This window comes from Euprymna scolopes, chromosome 32 (assembly GCF_053919585.1).
Source record: "Euprymna scolopes isolate OS-2025 chromosome 32, ASM5391958v1, whole genome shotgun sequence".
Taxonomy (NCBI): Eukaryota; Metazoa; Mollusca; class Cephalopoda; order Sepiida; family Sepiolidae; genus Euprymna; species Euprymna scolopes.
Genome location: NC_136513.1, coordinates 95,388,372 through 95,409,333, shown reverse-complemented (window position 1 = coordinate 95,409,333; position 20,962 = coordinate 95,388,372). Strand labels below are relative to the sequence as shown.

Sequence of the window (20,962 nt, the reverse complement as noted above, 5' to 3'; positions counted from 1 at the left end):
AAATTGATCAAATAGGTTTCTTTTTTTTTCTTCTTTTGTTGAGAAATTTATAAGCCTTTGTTTCACTTCATAAAAATTGATTTTCTTAGTTTAAAAAAAAAAACTTATGATTTTTGGAATATGACATCTTTATTCCATAACGAGAATGTACATCATAAAAATTTTTCAGTATATATTTGTTTGAATAAAGTGTAATTCTAAAAAAGCACCAAATATTTTCAGGATGATTTAACATTTCTTAACAATTTTTGTTTATTCTCTTAATTTGTAAGGATTTTATTGAATTCATAATTTCGTTTGTTTCGTCTTTGCTTTTGATGATATTTCACTAGTGATTGGGAGGCCATCTTGGAAGATAATTTATTAAAATAACTCCCAACCTACACCAGCTTTTAACTTTTTAAGTATTTGTTCCATTAACACTTTTTTTCTAATTATACAAAATCTGTTTGCAATTGATTATTTTCAAATGTGACACTTTTTTAAAGTATTTCTTGTTTTTCTTTATTTTTCAGTAAATTGCTGCAAAGTGGAAATTCAGAAACGCAGTTACATTCTCAACTTAGTGCATCACCGCTGCTGGCCAAGGAAAAATCTGACAACAGCGAAAGTGAAGGGGAGGAAATGGAGGAGGAGGAAGAGGAGGAGGAGGAGGAAGATGACAAGAGGAATTCCGACTCTTCTGACACGGAATCAGAATCAGATATGGAAGAAGCTCCTGTACATAATTTTGAGGTGTGAATTATAGCACAAAGGAACCTATATGAAAACATTTTTAGTCTCTCACAGTTGGCAAGTGGAAATAACTCTTTAAAAACCGTGGGGCGGGGGGCATTATATGCCATTATCAAAATACTATCTGAATTTGGGGTTTGGAAAATACTGGGTGGAACATGGTAAATGACAACCTAGTAATTCTCAAAATTGTTATATTTATTTAATGTTGCTTTTTATTGTTTAATTTTTCTTTTTAAATTTTATTTTATTTATTTTGGCTGAATTTTTAGTTAAAAGATTTAAAAAAAAAAAAAAATTATTTTATTTTGTGAAATATTTTGATTTAAGAGAAAGCAAATAAGCTTAAAGTTAATTTTTTTTCCCTAAAGATATTTGGAAAAAAAAAAAAAAAAAAAAAAAAGGCCTGTTCACACTATTACAAAAAAATTCTTTTTGTGTGCATATATATATATATATATATACACACAGTATATTTGGTGGTAAGCCCCATTTTATACACATTTGGTTGAAGATAGTTGATATAGATTGCTACAAGTATTATATAAGACTTTTACGTTTGAACAAGCATAGCTTTCTTTGGATGTGTATCATATATAAAATTGCTAGTGTGTGTGTGTTTTTTTTTTTTTTTGTTTTTTTTTTTTTTTTCATGAGAAAGTATCAAAAAAAGTTTTCAAACAAAATTTGGTTTGATTTAAGGGATATCAACCATTAACGATCCAAAGATTGTTGGTATGCAATAAAACAACCCAAACTTTGAAAACTTATAAGTCTTGGCGATTCTTGTCCATAATCTTCAACCACGTGTTTGTGTAGAAAAAAAAAAAAATGGATAAATTACAAAATATCAAGCACATTTAAAAAAAGAAAAAACAGTAAGTCAGTGTTTTACTTTTTCATAATAAAAGCTTCATCAGTTAAACATTGATTGGTATGCTAAATATTTTTATACAAAGATATAAAAATATTTTACATTCTGTTGAAGCTTCTATTGTGAAAAAGAAGCAAAATATTGACTCAATGTTTTTTGATGTTATTGTCATTTATGTTCTATAAATTGTTAGTCTTTATATTCAGTCCTACACACACACATGCATATATATATATAAATTTATTTTCAGTTTTTTCATTATCCGTCAAAGTTTGACCACTTGTAAATATCCGTTACGTGATAATCAGATGATATTTCTATTTTTGTGTGAAAGAAAATAGTGTATGTGGAGGAGGTGGGGGGGGGGCATTATCTATTTCTTTTCAAATTTGTCACATTTTTTGTTTCCATGCAACTTCTATTTTCTTGTAATTCTCCTCTACACATTTTTATTTCATAAAAAGGAGAAATAAACACAGTCACGAAAACATTTTATTTTTATTTTTATTTTTTACTATTAACATATCTAATTTTTCTTTCTTTTAGAAATCGTTTAATAATTTCTATTTTACTTAACAATTTTTGGAGGAGCTATATTTATTTTTTCTTTTTGTACATAGATGAATTTTAAGTCTTATTCTGTTCTTTTGAATAACCAAAAAGCGAACATTCTTTTTGTCCCCCCCCCCCCCATAATTCCATCCAATTATGCAGAGTTAACAAGAAGAAACTGGCGTGAGAGTACATACTTTTTGTTCACACAATAGTGGTATGGTCAAGAAAAGGGGGCGGGGGTGGGACTGCAAAATAAACTATAATAGTTGATCCCCCCCCCTTTATTTTTATGGTCAGGTGAAGTGTGCCTCGCTGAGCAATCACCTAGAGATGATGTCTCAATAAAAATACTGGTCACTTCACAAGGTTGAGATCAAAAAGGGCATCCAGTCAATAAGATTTTTGCCTCGCTTAATTATATAATTATGAATTAGTAGCAGCAGCCGTCCAACATACAGACGTTAAACCGAATACGATTGTGATTTTTCTATAGATTTTAATTCTATTCAGAAATTTTTTTTTTTTTGTCAACCACTTTAAAAATCTTCCAAATCATTTTTGAATGTCAAACATTAAACACTGTATTCGTTTATGATTTTGAAACCTGGAAAGTGATTTATGCCTAGAAGGATAGTTCATAGACATAAAACCAATTCATATGGTTCATTTGTGGAAAATGCTATTTACTAACAACACCACTTGCCCATAATTAGACTTGCAGTTTATTTTTAGATCTTTCTATAGCCACCATCTGCAACATATTTTTTTAAAATACAGTTAAAATAGTTTTCTTGTGGTGTGTATGCTTTTTACTTATCTGTTGCCATTAGCAAATTAAATGGTGGTAAAAATTAACCCTTCCCCTTCTTTCTCCTTCCCTTTATCGTACATATGACGACTAGATTCATATATCTTTGCTTTTAATAAATGGACAATATAAGGAACTTATCGTTCTTGCCTCAGTTCCTAAATTGCTCTTGTCAATAAAAGAATGAATATAAAATTATGGAATTTCAAAATTTCAAATTTAGCAAAAATCTGAATTATTGGAAAAATATGAAATTTTAGCATAAGTTATTTATAACGACATTCTTAAAAGGTAATCACGTCACACATTGAAAAATCTAGTTAAAAAAATAAAAACAAGCAAATTATGAAATTGTAAGAAAATGGTTTTCATGCCGATTTTTTACTGAATCGGTTATGATCCATTGATGTATATTTGTGATACGCAACATTTTAATATTTTAGTTTTAAAAGAATAGAAATATATTTAAAAATATCAAAATTTTATGAAAATAAAAAAAGTAAAAAAATTTTAGATACAATATGAACTCTTTAAATGCATAAATGTTTTACATTTCATTTCCTCCACTTAGGCAATGCAGCATGTGTTATTTTTAGTAAATTGTCCAAAGATTTTTCAGTTCAAGGTAACAATTGCAAAACATGAAAATTTTAGATGAAAATTGATGGCATTATTGTTTTCATTTTGAGTTTCAACTGATGAAATCTTTGGCCGTCTTCAGGTACATTTTGTTGATCTCTACTTATATGGAATTTTGAACGGAACTCTTTATCCACCAGGCACAATGGGTAAAAATGTTAAGTGAGTCTTCTGGAGGTTAAGGTTCAATCTTCAATATGATTGATACTTAGAACATAATTACAAAATACTACTAAAAACTTCTCAGTCATGGCTAACCAAGAGAAAACTATCACTGGATTAAATAGAGGATTCTGTTTAAAATTCCATACAGATTTCCAAGTTCAACAAGATGCACCTGAAAAAGATTGAAGATTTACGTAGGCCAAAATATGAGAATTAATATCCAAGGTGCAAATAGTTAAAATATGTTAAATTTTAACGATAAAATCATATGTTAACTGAAATACAATCCTTGCATGTTTTAATTCAACCCCAAATGAATGTTGAAAGATAATCTTGGAAGGAGAATTATTATCAGCACTCTTTTTAAAAATAATTGTTAACTTTTTTATTCACAATTCTTTTGCAGAAAATATCGACAATTTCTCATCGCTAAGTTTAATGTAATATTTTAATTTGTCAGAGGTTTAACAAAGTTGTAAATATTGTTAACGTTCTACAAATCCATCAATTTTCTAAGGTCGTCTTATGTCACTGCATACTTTATGATTAGAAATGCTAAGAGAGGAAGGTAGCACATGGAGCTCATCTAATAAAATAATCCAAACTGCAAAATTTTCCATTTCTGAACGTGTTAACAATTATTTGAGGCTTTGGGGAAATTTTCGCTCTATTCTTTTCTTGGAAATAGTTCTGAATTCAATTTTACTTTTGGTGTGTGTGTGGGGGGGGTATCCAATCCTCAATCAACATTGAAAAAAAAAAAACATTCAACAACACTCAAGTTTAGATGAATTGTGGAGAAAATAAATTTCCCATATTCATTAAAATGTAACAGCAAAGAATGTTCTTATTCGATCTGTACGCTTAGCAATAAAATTTTCAAACTTGAGCCCAATAGGTAGTCTCTTAGATGCATAGATAGGACCTTAAACAATTTTAGAATTAAATGTTATTTTGTACTTTTAAAATTTATTCTTAGTCAACAAAAACCAGTTTTTTGGGGTTTTTATTTTTTTAATTTTTTTTACTACTTTACACGAGAGTTGAAACATGTTTCTTTTCTGTTGCATGATATTTTCTGTGTTCCGTTTCAAGAAATAAGGTTAATTTTGTGCTCATTAACTGCGTTGCATCTACATTTTGTTCAACCAAAGTTTTCTCTCTTCCCTCTTTTTTTGTATGCCTTAATTGCATCTCCAACTCCCCCTTCGCTTGCTGAGTGATGCATGTTATGACTTTTCTTTCCTTCCCTCTCATTCCTCGTCGGACGTCATGTTCATCACTGTTCTTTTTTTTTTTTTCTGTTTTCTTTTTTTTGCCTTTTTAACTTTCATTTCTTTAAATCAGATGACTTTTAAAAAAGAAACAGCAAAAAAATCTGAATTCTGTAAAATATTTGCTAATCTCCTATGCATTCCTTACATTATTGACATATTTTTAATATACTAATTCTTTGACTGAGATTTTTCTTGAAAAGACAGAAGACCTTGATTCCCACTTGAAGATATTTCTGAACCATGTAAACGTTCAATAGGGTTTTTTCTTTTTTTTGATGCCCTGCAACTTGTTTTTCATTTTATTAACCATTATAGATTACTCTTTTTTTTTTTTTTTTTTTTCGATAGAGAATTAGTTTCCTCAAAGATTATTTTTCCTTTTTTTATATATATATAGATATAAAACACTTGCTGCTTAAAACGTTTGTTGGGTAAAGTCTTACTGCTTTTGTTCTATTAAAAATGAAGTGAAAAACAAAAAATAACAGGAGGGTATGCTACTGCATGAAATCTGCTATGCTGGGCTCAAATCTTATTCGAACCATTCTGTTTAATTTAGCCCGAATTCCTCGTGGAATCTAAAATTTCAATGGATGAAACACTTATACAATCATTAACAACTTAAATCACTTAAAGTTGATGCCTATATAATGAAAAGAAAGAAAACATAAATCTGTTCTGTGCTTTGTCTTACAAAAGATACGTGTGTGAATGATATTGTTTTCTCATTTTCTAAAAGATGCAGCCATTCAGTCTGTACATTCGCCAAAGAAAATGTTATTTCACGCTTAAGTGTGACAGATCAAACATCTCCCATCTTATCATAAATGTCAATTTTATTTTATACTCTTTGTTTAATTCACTCCAAAGTGTGTGTGTGTGTGTGTGTGTGTTGAAAAAGAAGGCTGGAAATTTTTTTTTCATCAGTTTTGTCTGATGACTGATTTGAGATTTAAAGAAAAACATAGCAGTCAATATTTTGAAAATATATTGTGCGTCTGTGATGTGAAATTGTTTTTTATTTTTATTTTTTTTATATTAAACCTAGACATTAGACTTCAAAATATATGGTGCATTTATAAAGTGGAATGAGTTTCCATCCTGCTGGATCGTTTCTATAATTATATAAAAACTTTAAAAGTCCCTTAACTATCCTCGTTTAAAACGAGTTTGTGATTAATTTTGTTATTAGGCTGTCAGTTTCTTTTTCTTTTAAAAAAAAAAAAAAAAAAACATGTCTGAATTGGTGGGAGGGGGTATGTTTTGGCTCCCTATTTCTTTTATCTTCTGTAGATTTTGGTGCTAAATCTGGTGCTCCTGAAACCGCAAAACACAAACATTTGAACTTCTATGATATGCTTGCTGTAAGTTTTCATATAAAAATAACCTTTTTGACAATATTTAGCTTTGTCGTGTGTGAAGAGAGTAATTGCTTATTGTTAAAAGCAACAGTGAATACCAAACATGAAACCCTTTATTGCTGATTAAGAGAAATGTAGAAACTCTAAACCATCATAAATTTTTCCATTACTGTTTTGTTGTATTTTCGAATACTTTGAAGCCAGTCTGGCTTTTATTTAATAAAAAATTTGCACAAGGAAATTTAGACCCCTCCCCCTCAAAAAAAAAAAAAATGATTACACCAAAACTAAAATGAAAAATGCATTACAACCTTTTAACCTTTTCTATTTCACCCACGCTCTCAGAATCATACAAACATACATAATTTTATGGCTTATGTTAATTTCATTTTCAAAATTTTGTGCATAAAAATATTCTGCTGCTGTTAAATTTATTTTTACCTGTTTTTATGCATTTCAAAAAAAAAAAAATCTTTCTCCAGCTTTTCTTTACTCTTTCATTAAGAATTTAAAAAATTATTTTTCTGCTTTGCTTCTACCCCCCCCCCTTTTTTCGATTGAATATCATTTCTCAGCTCCATTGCCAGTTCATATCAATTCCTGTATTTCCACTGTAAATAAACCCTTGGTATATCTCTACATGACAAATGAAACATTTTGTTAGTTTGTGTCCCAAGTCACATTTTCCTTTCTCTCTCCATTTTAGCATTTTTTATTCTGTTTTTGTTAGACACCCCCAACACATGCACACATTTTTTTTTTTTTTTTTTTTTTTTTTTTAGAAAAAAAAAAAAAAAAAAAGGGTGCATGTGACAAACAATTTTTATCGTTTCCTTTTATCAAAGTATGTGAAAGCCATTGCAACTCCTTCCTTGGCCTTTTGGCTCAGGAGCAAAGTGTGTCAGTAAAATTTTGAATTATTTTGGAAATTTTAAGACAACCCCTTGGAATAAATGTGATCTTATGGTGATTCTAGTTAAAAGTAGGATGGACATTTGCTAGTCATGGTGACAAAGGATGACCAATGACACCTATTTTATGACACCTTTTGAATGGCCTGATTTGTTCAAACGTAAAAAAAAATTTTATTGTCTGTAAATATCAAAAAGTGTAGTACTTGTTCTAATACTACACATCACCTTTTCTGTCCTTGGATGAAAAATCCTTCTAGACTGAGGCAATTAAAAATTTTTTTCCCATTCAGTGTGCCCCCTCCCTTTTTTTTTTCTTAGCAGGAGTTTAAAAGCATTAAAAATCGACCCTGTGTCTAACTCTGCTCTTGTGAGGAGGCAAGTAAATAGGGACTCCTTGTGCACGTACACACACACACACACACAGAATTTATTTCACTTTTTTTTGCTCTTGTAAAATATTTCAACAAAACCTCTCATCCTTATGAATTTCGTTTTTCGGACTCACTTCCTCATCTTCGGTGTTTTTCCACCACGTTTATCCTTTGGCCTTCTTCAGGTGTATCTCAAACTCGAGATACACCTGAAGAAGGCCAAAGGATGATACGGCCGAAACGTGGTAGAAAAAACACCGAAGATGAGGAATTGAGTCCGAAAAACGAAATCCATAATGAAATCACCTCATCCCAGAACTATAGACAATTAATACATTTCATCCTATTTGATCTTTTAATTGCTGCTCTGAATCTTTCTATCATCTTAGGATCCTTGTTCACCTTTGTCATAATATTTATGACACTCAAAATCAGTCTTTACTAAGATTTTTTTTTAACTGCATTTCATTGAATGTTTCTTATTTTACAAAGTGACAATTTATTCAGATCATAAAATGAAAATCTCTTGTCACATGTATGAAAAAGCAAGAAAAGTATATTCTGTATATGTCCTTCCAATTAATGAATTGACAGAAATGCTATTTAAAACTTAAACTTGGTGAACAACAGACGATCGAGCAATGCTTCTTACAGAGATGTACTGACACATTTCAAGATAAAATTCAATATATTTATCTTTTATTTATTGCTCAATCACCAAAACAGTATTTTCCTTCTACCCTTTCTTTATTGATCAAAGCTGTTTGGCTTAACTTTATTGGAAACTTGCTTTATTATTTTATCTACCTCTGTCGCAACTCCTCTTTTGTAACTTGGCCTAAAAAAAGTTAATTTAGGATAGAAAACTTTATCTCGTCCACTGAGTGAAATGCTATTCTCGCCTTTTAAGCAACAAATATGAACTTTTCTAACACGAAAAATAATAAAAAAAAAAAAAACATATTTCAATTAGTCATGCTATTCAGTGTTTTCTGAGATGCACATGATTTCGTTTATTTTATTTCACTCTGGTCTAAACAATATGCTTACTGATGTCACCATATATATATCTCCTCAGGATATGATAACTGGTAGTATCTTGCACTGTGTTTATCAGGCCGTGTCTAGCTAAATGCAAGGTGAGAAGTTGCCAGTCACCATTCAATTCTTCATTTTAACGTTTTTAGATTTTTGTAAGGAGAAATCAAATTTTTAACAGTTTTTAGTCTTGCTGTTATTTTATTTTTAAACTGATCGCATTTCAATTAGTTTAACTGAAACAAAATTCTGTTTGGATTTCTATTTTATTCCTGAGTTCTATATTGATTTCTATTAAAACATAATGGATTTGACTTTTAGAGTGTTTTGGAAATGGTTTTTACATTCTATGTGAAAGTGGGTCAACAATTTTTATATTGATATTGCAGAACTTCAATCCTTTTCTCGTTTTAACCAAATTCTTCCATTTTTAATCAAATATCCTCCCCCCCTCTTTAAATATTGATGAATACAAAATTCAAGAACGATTGATAAAGGCCGATTTATTTTTTGTAAATATAGATCTTTCAGCTAATATTTTATCAAAGGAATTGCATTAACTTTAGGTGAAATTGTCCCTTTTCCTTTTATAGATATTGTTTGTTTTGGGAGACAAGTTATTCTTGGTGAATGTTAATTGCTTGTTTTGTTATTAACCAATTTATTTTCGTAATTGTTGAGTTTGTATGACCCCCCCCCTCTTTTCTCTTCTATATAGCGTGTGTGTGTGGGGGGGTCCTTTGTGACTTAACCCAATTAATTACTCTCCATTTTTTTTTTTTTTTTTCTTTCTTCTAAATCTCTAGCAATCTGCTAACATGAGATTCTCTAGTTTTTGCCATTTTCTTGTCGTCACTCTTGCCCGTGCTACAATTCAACATTTTTACATGATGGTAGTTGGCCAACAAATAGATTAAAAAAAAAAAAACACTAACTTTTTACTTATCTCTGATTTTACAATTCTTCATTATCTTATCATTCCTATGGAATGGCTGAATTGAATAATAATCCTAATTTGTAATTTTAAGTTAGAAATTTGACATGTTGTCTTTAGTCAGGCTGAACTGATTATAGTAATAAAAAAAACAAAACCTTTAAAATGAGCAATAAATACAAAACTTTTCATATTTACATATATTTGTCATCTATTGCATCATTTTATGAACGCTGACAATGTGATTATAAAGCTTCTTCCAGTTAAATGTTGACTGAAACATAATCAGCAGATTATACGACCTATGTCTTTTTTGAAAGCTGGACACATTTACACAGGATGTTTTATTTTTTATGGATAAGTGATTTTTTTTTTTTTTTTTTTTTTTTTTACAATCACATGATCCTAATTTAAGCAAGGTCGTCAATTTTAAGATACAAAATATTCTTTAAAGCCCCCCCCCCCAGTTACATGTTTAGATTTATGGTTTAAGGTATAACAAACTAATTTAAAAAAAAAAAAAATCAAATATTTCCTCTTATCTTGACGGTTTCATAATCTATGTTTTAATATTAAAGATCTGGTTTCTAAAATCAAGAATTAACAAAAACGATAATCTAAGTGTTTCTTTTTAATTTGCCTCGCAATTGCGATGAAACCGCTCAGGTAAAATCCTCTAAAGAGATGCATGGACATATTTAAAACATAATTTGGCATTTCGACACTATTGGGATGAGATTTCAGAAATCGTAATACTGAATTTCACATGAAAACAATGGTATCTACGTATTCTTTGTATTTTTAAGATGATTATATCCAAAAATTATGAAAATCGAAAGTAGAAAATTATTTATTAAAGAAAATAAAAATAGAATTTGATGAAAATGATTGTAAGACACAGTTCAAAAGGAAGGTAATTTTCCGGTTTTTTTTTCACCTAACATGATTAAAGTTTTTTTTTTTTTTTTTATATAATTCAATAATATTCAAGTAATTTCGGATGCATAATTTCGAAGCTACCATTGTAACTTAGAATTGATAAGAAAAAAATCAGTTGAAACCATTTTTTTTTTTTTTATTATATATAATTCAGTAATATTCAGGTAATTTCGGATGCATAATTTCGAAGCTACCATTGTAACTTAGAATTGATAAAAATAAAATCAGTTGAAACCATTTTTTTTTTTTTTTTTTAAATCTGAAAACTCCATTTATTGACTATAAAATCCCGTCCCAATAATGTAGAAGCACCCATATTTTAAAATGCTTCAAAACATAACGTTTGGATTTACCAACTGACAGTGTTTCTGATAGAGGTGTTTGCATCAAACAAAAAAAAATAATAAACAACTTTTTTAATTCAACTTTATAAGAAAACCAATTTACTCATTAATACTTCTTCTCCTCATTGTCTTTACAATGAAACTATTATAAATATGTCTTTTTTTAATCAAATATTTTTCCAACAGATGAGAATTTCTTTTTACTAGTTTTCTCTTGGATTGACTTAAATTCTTGTGGCATTAAATTTTTTACTTGCTTGGAAACACTTAATATAAAACTTGTTTGTTTGAAAATCTAAAAATTAAATCCGAATCCTTTTTAGGTGTATATGATTGGGTTAATGTTTATATTATGGCTGACTATGGGATTTGTTTCAAGTTCTCATTAAATGTGTTTATTAAATAAGCCTTAAAAAGGTTCATATGCAACAATGTCAAATGGACTAAAACCATTTTTTACCAGAATTTTAAAATAACTGAATATTTAATTTTGTTAAATTGGTTTTGCTTTCACAAATTTAAGATCTGCAAAATTCATAGCATATTCTGTTTCCTTGTTCTTGTGATCATTCGTTGTGGGTTGAATTGGTTTCCATAAATATAACAAAGTTCATATCATTGCATACTTATTGGCTTCCTGTGCCGCACTAGTGATCCACTTTAAATTTCCCTGTCAATCGTCATAGATATTAACTTTGACATAAAAGATCTACTTTGAATGTTGCAAACCATGTCTTCAACTGTCTTTTTTCCCCTCCAAGCTTTCAGATGGCAGAGTTGTAGGGTCATGTATCTGAATTGTGGCCAAACTAGCAAAGTCTAACAAAATCTTTCATGATCAGAGAAAAGGTTGCTTTTGTTGAACTGTGTTTCTGGCATGTTCAAATGGTTGAATTCAAGACATTAGCATGATGCATAACTTAAGAACTGAACGCTTTGTTTGTATTTGAGTTTGTGTCAATATTATGATTGCAATTGAACTAGAGAATTATCTGTTAATAAATTTGTCGTTGGATATTTTTTATTGTCCACTCAAATAATGACAATCTTGTTACCTGACTGCCCATATGCATTTTTTATTTGCAAATGGCTCTTTGGTTGTTGCTTGTGGAGTCTGAATTTTGTTTACTTTTGTTGCTTTGTTATAATCCCCACCCCTCTTTTCATGAAAGAAAAAAGTTCTATGGGCCCTCCCCAATTACAATTAGTTTGTTTTCTGAATGGGCAATATCCTTTTTTTTTGCTCATTCTTATTTTGGCAGTGGAAAAAGTTATTTTAATAACAAAAAGGCTGTTTCCGACTTATGTGCGAGACATCGAAGGATACATTTTTTTATTTTATTTTTATTTTTTTAAATCTTTTTTCGTTTAGTATTGATATTGTCTCTGTAGTTTAATGATTTAAAAGCTGACTGTAATGAATTTTTAAATAGCGTGACTTTTTTTTTCCTAAGCCAATTTGTTGTTTTTTCTCAAAATCAAAAAGGAAAAAGACCCCACTCCACCCAATCCCCATCACATAGACCTTTTTCATCCTATCTTCGTCTAAAACTTTGATTTCATTAAGTAAAATTAAATTGGTTTTTTATTATGAAAAAAAATTTTTTTTTATTTCTAATGAAAAAAACCAAATCAATTTCATGAGTAATAATTTTTCATAAGTTACTAAACAAAATAAGTGCATCATTCATCACTAGACATAGTTAAGCATTTTTGATTTTCATATGAAATCCAGTTGATTAATAATAGGTGTAACTTTTATTGTAGCAATGTGATAAAAAACAACTAGCATGAGGATAGTAGTTTAAAAAAATCTTTTATTAATCCTTGTAATGTTTAGTTTTGTGATGGTTTTAATAGCTAATAGGAGGGTGAGAAGTCAGTTAATTTTATGCGCACACGTACATGAAAAACTTTCATTTTCTAGTTACGATTTCTTTAAAAAAAATTATTTCACTACAAATTGTAATTAGGCTTACTTTGAATTTGTGTTTCTCATAATTTCAATCTAATGAAAATTTGACAAAAACAGGCAAAGCAACAACATAATCAAACAACTTGTATGGAGATGTTTTTTATCAAGATTTCAGTAAAAATAAGTAATGAAATCTCATTTTTTAATTTGATTTTTATATAAACTGTAATATGAACTTTGATAACTCTTTACACGTTTCATTTTTGTTATGAAAACAGTTTTTCACTTATTTTTAACGAAGTCTTTGAGAATAAATCTGCAACTTAAAGATATCTCACCATATGATTGTTTGTTCCATCCTCGTTCTTTCATATAAGAAAAAAATCAACACATCCGATCCATGACAGCAAATATCTTTCTCTTTCTTTCACACATGCGGGATTCTATATCGTTTCAGAAAGAGCTGTAAATATGTGATGTAGTTAGGCAGCAGTCATTCATTCTTCCCCATATTTTTTTCTTTACCTAAAAAATCTGACTTTCATAAATTTGAAAGACTAATCAAGAAACCTAATAGACAAAAACAATAGAAAAAAAATATCTGATTTTAATTCATTTGAAAAGCTTTAATTTCTTAGTAAAATTCAAATTTTATGTAAATATTTCTTATAAATGTTAATGAAAATTTAGATTTTTGTTACAACAAAAGAGAAAAAAAATCCTGCCATTTAAAGAACTCTTTGGTTGTAAACCTTGGCCTCGATTTTTGTGCCCAAGGAATAAAAATTTAAAAAAGAAAAAAAAAAAAACAGGAAAAAAAAATTAACTAAAAAACAAAGAGAAAAACATTGTGTGTCTCACAGAATTTGGTATGTTTTGCCATCATAAAACGCAGTCAACAAATATATACTGAAAAGGGGCGGACAGTAAAAGTGCAAATTAATTGCAAAGCTCAATTTTGATAGATAACTATGTATATATATATATATATATATATATAATGTATATATATATATATATATATATCCTCTTTCTCTTTACCATTCAACAGAGGTAAAATCATTTCTTAGTAAATTGGCGCTCGTGTGTTTTGTAATGTCTCCAATGTTTTTGAAGCTCACAGCAGTTTCTCCAGATTAATCTACTCAACTTTATTTTGTATGGCGTCTTTTTATTTAATTTTTTTCTTTTTTTTATTATTCCTTTTTTTTTTCTTTTTTGTGTGTGTGTGTGTGTGTGAGGAGGAGGGTGGGGATGGGGGATTATGTTCAAAGAAATCTTGTTTTTAAAAGAGGCACATCTCGTTTTTTTTTGTTTTTTGTTTTTTTTCCTCCCTCCCTCGCTAACACCACTAGAGCAACATTCTATTTTGCTAGTTTCGTGGAAATGGGAAATTTTTACTACAATTAATCATAATTTTGAATCGATATTTTACAAAATTGTAAAATGAAAATGCTCAAATTGAACTGTCACAAATTTATTTTCAACACTTGATTAAAATTGTGAGGTTTATTTTATGGATGGAATTTTCGATGAAATTTCAACGACACACATTTTTAAAATGATAATTAAACATTATGGAAAATATAACTGAATAATATCCAAAGTTTCCTTTCAAATAAACTCTCCATTTCTTTCAAAGGAGTAAACGTTAAAATTTAAGTTGGCTGACCCACTTTGAAATCTTGATTTATGATGCATTTCCTGTGTCATTTTGTAAACAAAATGACTTTTTCTCATACAAATATTTTTTCACTCGCGTTCAATTTTTCTTAAATTCTAACCCGACTCCTTTGATTGTTAATTGATTGGAGATGTTTTTAGGGGACAATTTATGAAGAGGAACCGACTTTGATTGGTCATTTTTAAAATATTATACCTAATAAAAACAAGGAAAAGAAGGTTCATTTCCATAAAAATCTGCCATTTCCATGACATCAGTAAAGTTAAATGCTGATCTAGAGAGAACCATATGAGAATAATACTTTATTTTTAATCTTTATTATCTACTTTTGTCTTTAACAATCTTTAATCCTTCGTTCGAGCTGATGATTTCCATATGTACAAGAAAAAGAAAGGAAAAAAAAATGGAAAAAAAAAGAGCCAACAAAGATGAGTAGATTTGTTTGAATTTCTCGGATCTTAATAAGATTTTCCTTGTGTAGAAAATAAAGCGACTTTGCGGTTGTAAGCATTTTTGTTGTTACTTATTGTTGTTTGAGGAAAATTTCATTTAGTCGATCTCAAGAAAGAAAGATTTTTTGGATGTTTCAATTAGTTGCAATTAATTGCTAGGTGTTTTATCAACAGTGATTACAATAAGTTCTTAATATGAAATTCGCAAAAACTGAATTGCATTCTTTTTATTCAGATTGAATACTTTTCTTTCAAGTCAAAATTTAATAAAACATTTCATTTTGACAATCACTTTTAGAATTTAAAATTTGTCTGAGATGGTTTTTCCATTAAAACAGGCAAAACTTGTTTTATTTTACAGACCTAAAGATCGTCAAAGAGCTGTTAATTAATGTTTTAAAAATAAACATTTCCTTTTTATAATTTTCTGAGAGTGGTAATTCTATTAAGGAGAGTCTTTTGTCAGAAAAATTTGAAATCGTCGCATGAACGGAGAAAAAAATATCTCCCTTTCCAAAAAGACTGTCTTTATAAGAACTTAACACTCAAAATCTATTATTTTGAATATTCATTCTGAATAACAAAATTCAACAGCAATTCTTATTTTCATATGTGAACAAACTTGAGTTTTTTTTGTTTTGTTTTTTCCGTACCTCATAATTTACTAATATTCGACAAAATTCACAATGTCGCCGTTACTTTTCTTTGCAGACGTAAAATCCTAGTGTTTAATATTTAATATTGTTACAAAATTTTCATTAAAAAGTTTAAATAAATAGTGTGTGGTTTCCATTTATACAAAACAAAAAACTTAATTCGATATAAAAAGGTAATATAAAATTAAAAAAGACAAAACTATTCTAATGAGCTGAAGCCAAGATGTAATTCCGTAAGAATACTGCAGTATACTTTCCAGTTCTACATAATCACTCGGGACTAATTTTAGGATTATATATCAACCTTATTTTTTCTCCAGCTATCACCCCCCCTCCATTTAAGACTCCTTATTTTTTTCTTTGCATGCATTACAAATACTCAAATCCCCCCAGCCCCAATTTTTCAAAATGAAGTTGTTTGAAAAATTTATTTTGGAATACATGAGCAAATGCTGCCTCACTCCCCTCCATAATAATTATTTTGGTCAACTTCTAAATATTTGTCATAAATTTTGAGATGGCCATTTCTTCTTTACATCAATGTCTTCTTCCTTTTCATCTTATGTTGTCTCCATGTTGTTTTTTAATGTTGTCCTTGTTGATTGAATGCAGCAAGTCAAATTTGGCATTATCATTAATTTCAAACCCAACCCCTAAAAGTTGGATAAGTGTGCAGCACCTGACTATCACTGATCATATCGAACACAAACGTGTCTGCCATTTTACGCATCCATTATCTATGTTGTCTCACTCGGCATTTTTCACTCCCTCTTTTCTTCCAAATCTTTGTCAAATTTTTGCTTCATTTATAAGATGAACATTCTCAATAAAACAAATCAGTCGATAGGTGTTACTGCTTTCTTCTGGGAGATTTGCAGGATTAAACTTGGGAGTGGGGATACCAGGGTTGGATATGTTTTTTTTTTTTTTTTTGTTAACAATCTTGTTCTTTCTCTTTCTTGCAAAAGTAAAGTTTAATTCAGTGTGTGTGAGAAAAATATTAGATTTTTTTTTTTTTAATTATTTTTCTTTTAAAATTTTTTTTTTTTTTAATTTTTTGTCAAGTTTTTTTTTTTTTTTTTTTTTGCCAAGTTTTTTTTTAACTAGTGATAATTAAAAAAAAAATTTTTTTTTCTTCAATACTATCCTTAATATTGGATCATTTAGATAAAACAATTTTCCTGACTAAATGTGCTTAATGAATGCATTTTATTTTAGAGGCTACCAATTATCTCTATAAGATGCTCTGTCCATAAAAACAAGTTTGGAATGGCATTTTCGTTAAATTCACAGAATGAAGACACATTTTACAAAGGGGTCCAAATTAATAACACATTTGTATCAATGTGCAATTGCATAATATTTTCTACTCTCCTCCTCCTTCCACCATTAGATATCCCAAAAGGATTGAGTTTTGATATCAAAAATATTTCTTTCTCTCTATCTCCATCATTAAAGATGGTACTGTTTTTACAGCTAGTCTTCTCAAAGTTTCTGCCAATTGAAATTAAAAGTATATTTGTGCCCCATCAAAACAGAAATTGTAGAATACTCGGTTCTTTAGATCAGGGTTATCATTGTTATCGATCCAGGTGAGACATCTCATCTGGCTTATAATATTCCGAAATGTTTCTGTTGTTTTACTCAATCATTTTAAGGTGACTGTTGTTGGAAATTTCCAGAAATTTTTATACAACTTTTTTCTCCTTTTCTTTTCCTCGTTTTCCTTTTTTTCAATCCTTATGACATCATTTGAGACTGTAATAATTTTTGTTGAATATTTTTAAAAAACCTAAAGCCAGAATTTAAGTTTTTATTGTTTGGGTACAGAATTAAAACTTTATTTTTTTTCCTGATCATTTTTTTTTTTTTTTTTTTGTGTGTGTGATTCCATAGATTATCTCTAATGAATTTCTCATTTTGATTTTTGATGTGAAACACCATTTAGAATTTCAAGCTTTGTACAAATATTGTTTAAAGTTTTCAGTTCTTTAATGAGACAAAACTGTTAATTTACCGTTTACCATTTATATGTTGGATGCATGTGAAATAATGGATGGAAATTTGCAAACTAAAAATATAAATCGTCTAAACAATAGAATTAATTCGTAGGACAAGATTTTCTTTTTTGTTTGTAATGTAGGGTTTGTATTACTGTACACATAGATGCGAAAAGTTATCAAAAAAACAAATATATAACAAATAAATGTTATCAAAGGCAAGATAAGTTACTTTTCTACCAAACTGGATATATTTTTTGTGTTTTTATTCAATGTAACATGTTTATTAAGCTCGAAAACAATAGTGTTTACTGATGTATTGGAACATTCAAGATGGCGTCTTATTCTCTCTTTAACACGGTAAGTTTGGGAAAAGGTGTTATAAATAAAAAAACGGATAAAATACTGTTAAAAACTTGCTCAATATATGTTACCGTGAAATAGGTTGACATATATTCGGCTGGTTTTTAATAGTATTTTGTATAGTTTTTTATTTATAACACCTTTTCCCAAACTTACGGTGTTAAAGAGGGTGTGAGACGCCATCTTGAATTTTCCAATGCATCGGTAAACACTGCATGTTTTTCGAGCTGAATAAACATGTTACATTGAATAAAAACACAAAAAATATATCCAGTTTGGTAGAAAAGTAACTTATCTTGCCTTTGATACCATTTATTTGTTATATATTTGTTTTTTGACAACTTTTTCGAATACAAACCCGTAATTTATTATCTAAAAAATTTATTTTTGAAGTCTTTGTTTATAAAGACGAACTGGAAAAGAATCTCAAAATATTCATAAATTTGACTTTTTGGCTTATTTGATTTTGTCAATTATGCACACACACACACACACACACACACTTAAAACATGGCTAATTAAAAAACAAATTACTTTTGCACTACTAAATTAATATCAACTTATTTGCTAAACTGATTTTTCTTATTATGGACGATTTTTTTGTTGATATTCTTCTAGAGATCTGTTCAATTCACTTGACAAGTTTTTGTTTCAAGTGGGAAGTGATTGATAAACCCATTATCATTACAATTGCAAGTACCTTCAGTTCAATTGTAGACTATCCTCGGTGTATTGCAAAAATAAGCAACAAATTAAATTTTTTTTTTTTTTAATTAAAATGCCATTAACTGTTATATTACAATCTTCATCTTTTTATACACTTTTTTTTTTTTTTTTTTTTTTTTTTTTTACAAATTACAATGTTTTGCTGTTGGCTATCTTTGCATTACACATAACTCTACAAGGATGGTCTGTGATCGGAGCTAAAATACTTTATTATAATCATAATGAATTTATCAGACAGATTTCGCTCCAGATTCACCAGGAAATTTGAACGGATCTCTATCGAAATATCCATAAAGAAATCAAGGGATAGTGTGTGGTTTTGAGTTTGATTCTTTAATCAAATTGTTAAAAGGTCATATTTTATTCTGTAGAAAAATCCACGAGAATGAATGTAAGATTTCAGATTCACAAACTAAAACAGTAGCTTGAAATGAAATAATTATACAGTATATAAGATATAATTAAATCTTCACAATTTTATTCTTGTTCAAGTGTACAAATAGGGGAACATAATAATATGGTCAAATTATTTTTTGTGAAATAAGCTCTTTACTTAATTTCCTTTATTAACCTTTTAACTCTTTATAAACATGTAACCCTGTTTACGTTTCTCTCCACCCAAAAGGAAATTTAATCCTAAATAGGTTAAAATCTTGCTATTTTCTTTTCCTTTTTAACCACCAAGTTTGATTGTCAAAGAATACTTGTCACCTTAAGAACAACTGTGTTCTTCTAATAAAGTTTTTAAAACTATTCTTTTGATACGGAGAGGAGAGGGTAAACAGTATTTACATTGTTTCTAGTCTAGTTTCCTTGTTGCTATTAATTTTTGCAACTGCATTTTGGCAGATGAGTCTTACTCTTCCGGTTTGTTGGCTCAAACATTTTTTTTTTTTTTTTTCCTGTATTTAATACTTTGGATTAAAATTATAAAAAAAAATTTGTCAAAAACAACAATGGTTAGAATAATACTAAGAGTAAAACCAACATAACTAATAAAAATGAATGAATAAATATATCTTTATATTTTACCTGTTAATTAAAATTAAAATTTAGTATGTATGAAACTAAAAAAATTTTAAGACCTGCATTTTCCTTCAAACTCTGTGAAGAAATTAATTTTTCAAAAACTAAATTTCCCACAGAAATTTTTTTTTTTTTTTTTTTTTTTTCTGACACCTGATCTAATAAAATAAAAAATAGCAATACCATAGAACATTCTAAAAATAACCCGAATAACATCAGAAATAATGGTATATAATGAATTTAAAAAAAAAAATGGAGGGTGGTCAATCTGATGAAATATTTAAGAATTTGATCTGTACATTCCTATAATTATGTGTATATTTTCATAAAAATTTGAAATGAAATTATTGGTTTAAGATATGTATAATAATTTGTTAGTATCGCAAGGTTTCCACTTTCCAACTTTGAGACGAGAGACATCCACATTTTCTTTGCTTTCTTTGAGATCGTTTAACCAAACTTACCTTCTTGTTGCAGGTAATCACCAATGGATGTCGCAGCTACCATTCATGTGCTCTGGCCGCAATGAATTTATTTAATCTCGGCCACCTTAAAGAAACCCACAAAAGCATGACTTGTCATCTTCTTGTTATGGATAGAATCTTTTAAAATGTGTCTTAAACATTATGCTCCCTTGATGAGAATGGGTAGTTCTACTTAGGTATCTGGTCGTCTCTCCACAAGGTCATGTATGCCAATGGATCAGGGTGCATATTAAATCATAAAACCACTTTATAGCTAACCGATTCTATAGCTGAAGACCAACTAGATGTGGGTTCAACAATCAAAGGTGACCTGGCAGACCCATTATTAGTTCGTCTTTGACTCTAGAATCAAGATTTGCTAGCCATATTATGTTACCTTGCTCAAGATCTGTGATAGGCTGTACTAATCAAAGAGGATAGTAGCTCCTTCGACTAAGGTGATAGCTGTTATAACTAAACAAGTATTTACTAAATGGCACTTCCAACGTGATATGACAGTGTTGCATGGATCAAGTATTGCTTGGTCACATTTCGACCACAATTATTAAATCTGATTTTGTAAAGAAATTGCCAAAAATGTTAAAGCATTCTCTTTTTAGAACTTGTAATTTGAAAAGTTGATGCATCTTAAAATCTTGTTTCCATTGTGAAAATGATTAGTTCTGGTTGGGAATTGAGTTAACATTTTCCTATTGTGTTGT

At 29.0% G+C, this 20,962-nt stretch overlaps 1 protein-coding gene across 4 annotated transcripts in view; it reads left to right on the top strand.

Moving 5' to 3' along the window:
• The window catches only part of LOC145256510 (uncharacterized), a 223,732-nt gene that overhangs the window by 165,710 nt on the left and 37,060 nt on the right, over positions 1-20,962 (top strand). For all 4 annotated transcript variants that reach the window (XM_080115484.1, XM_080115482.1, XM_080115485.1 and 1 more), the window contains one exon: positions 516-735. In XM_080115484.1, coding sequence (XP_079971610.1) covers positions 516-735 — 220 coding nt within the window. The remainder of the gene's footprint in view (positions 1-515; positions 736-20,962) is intronic.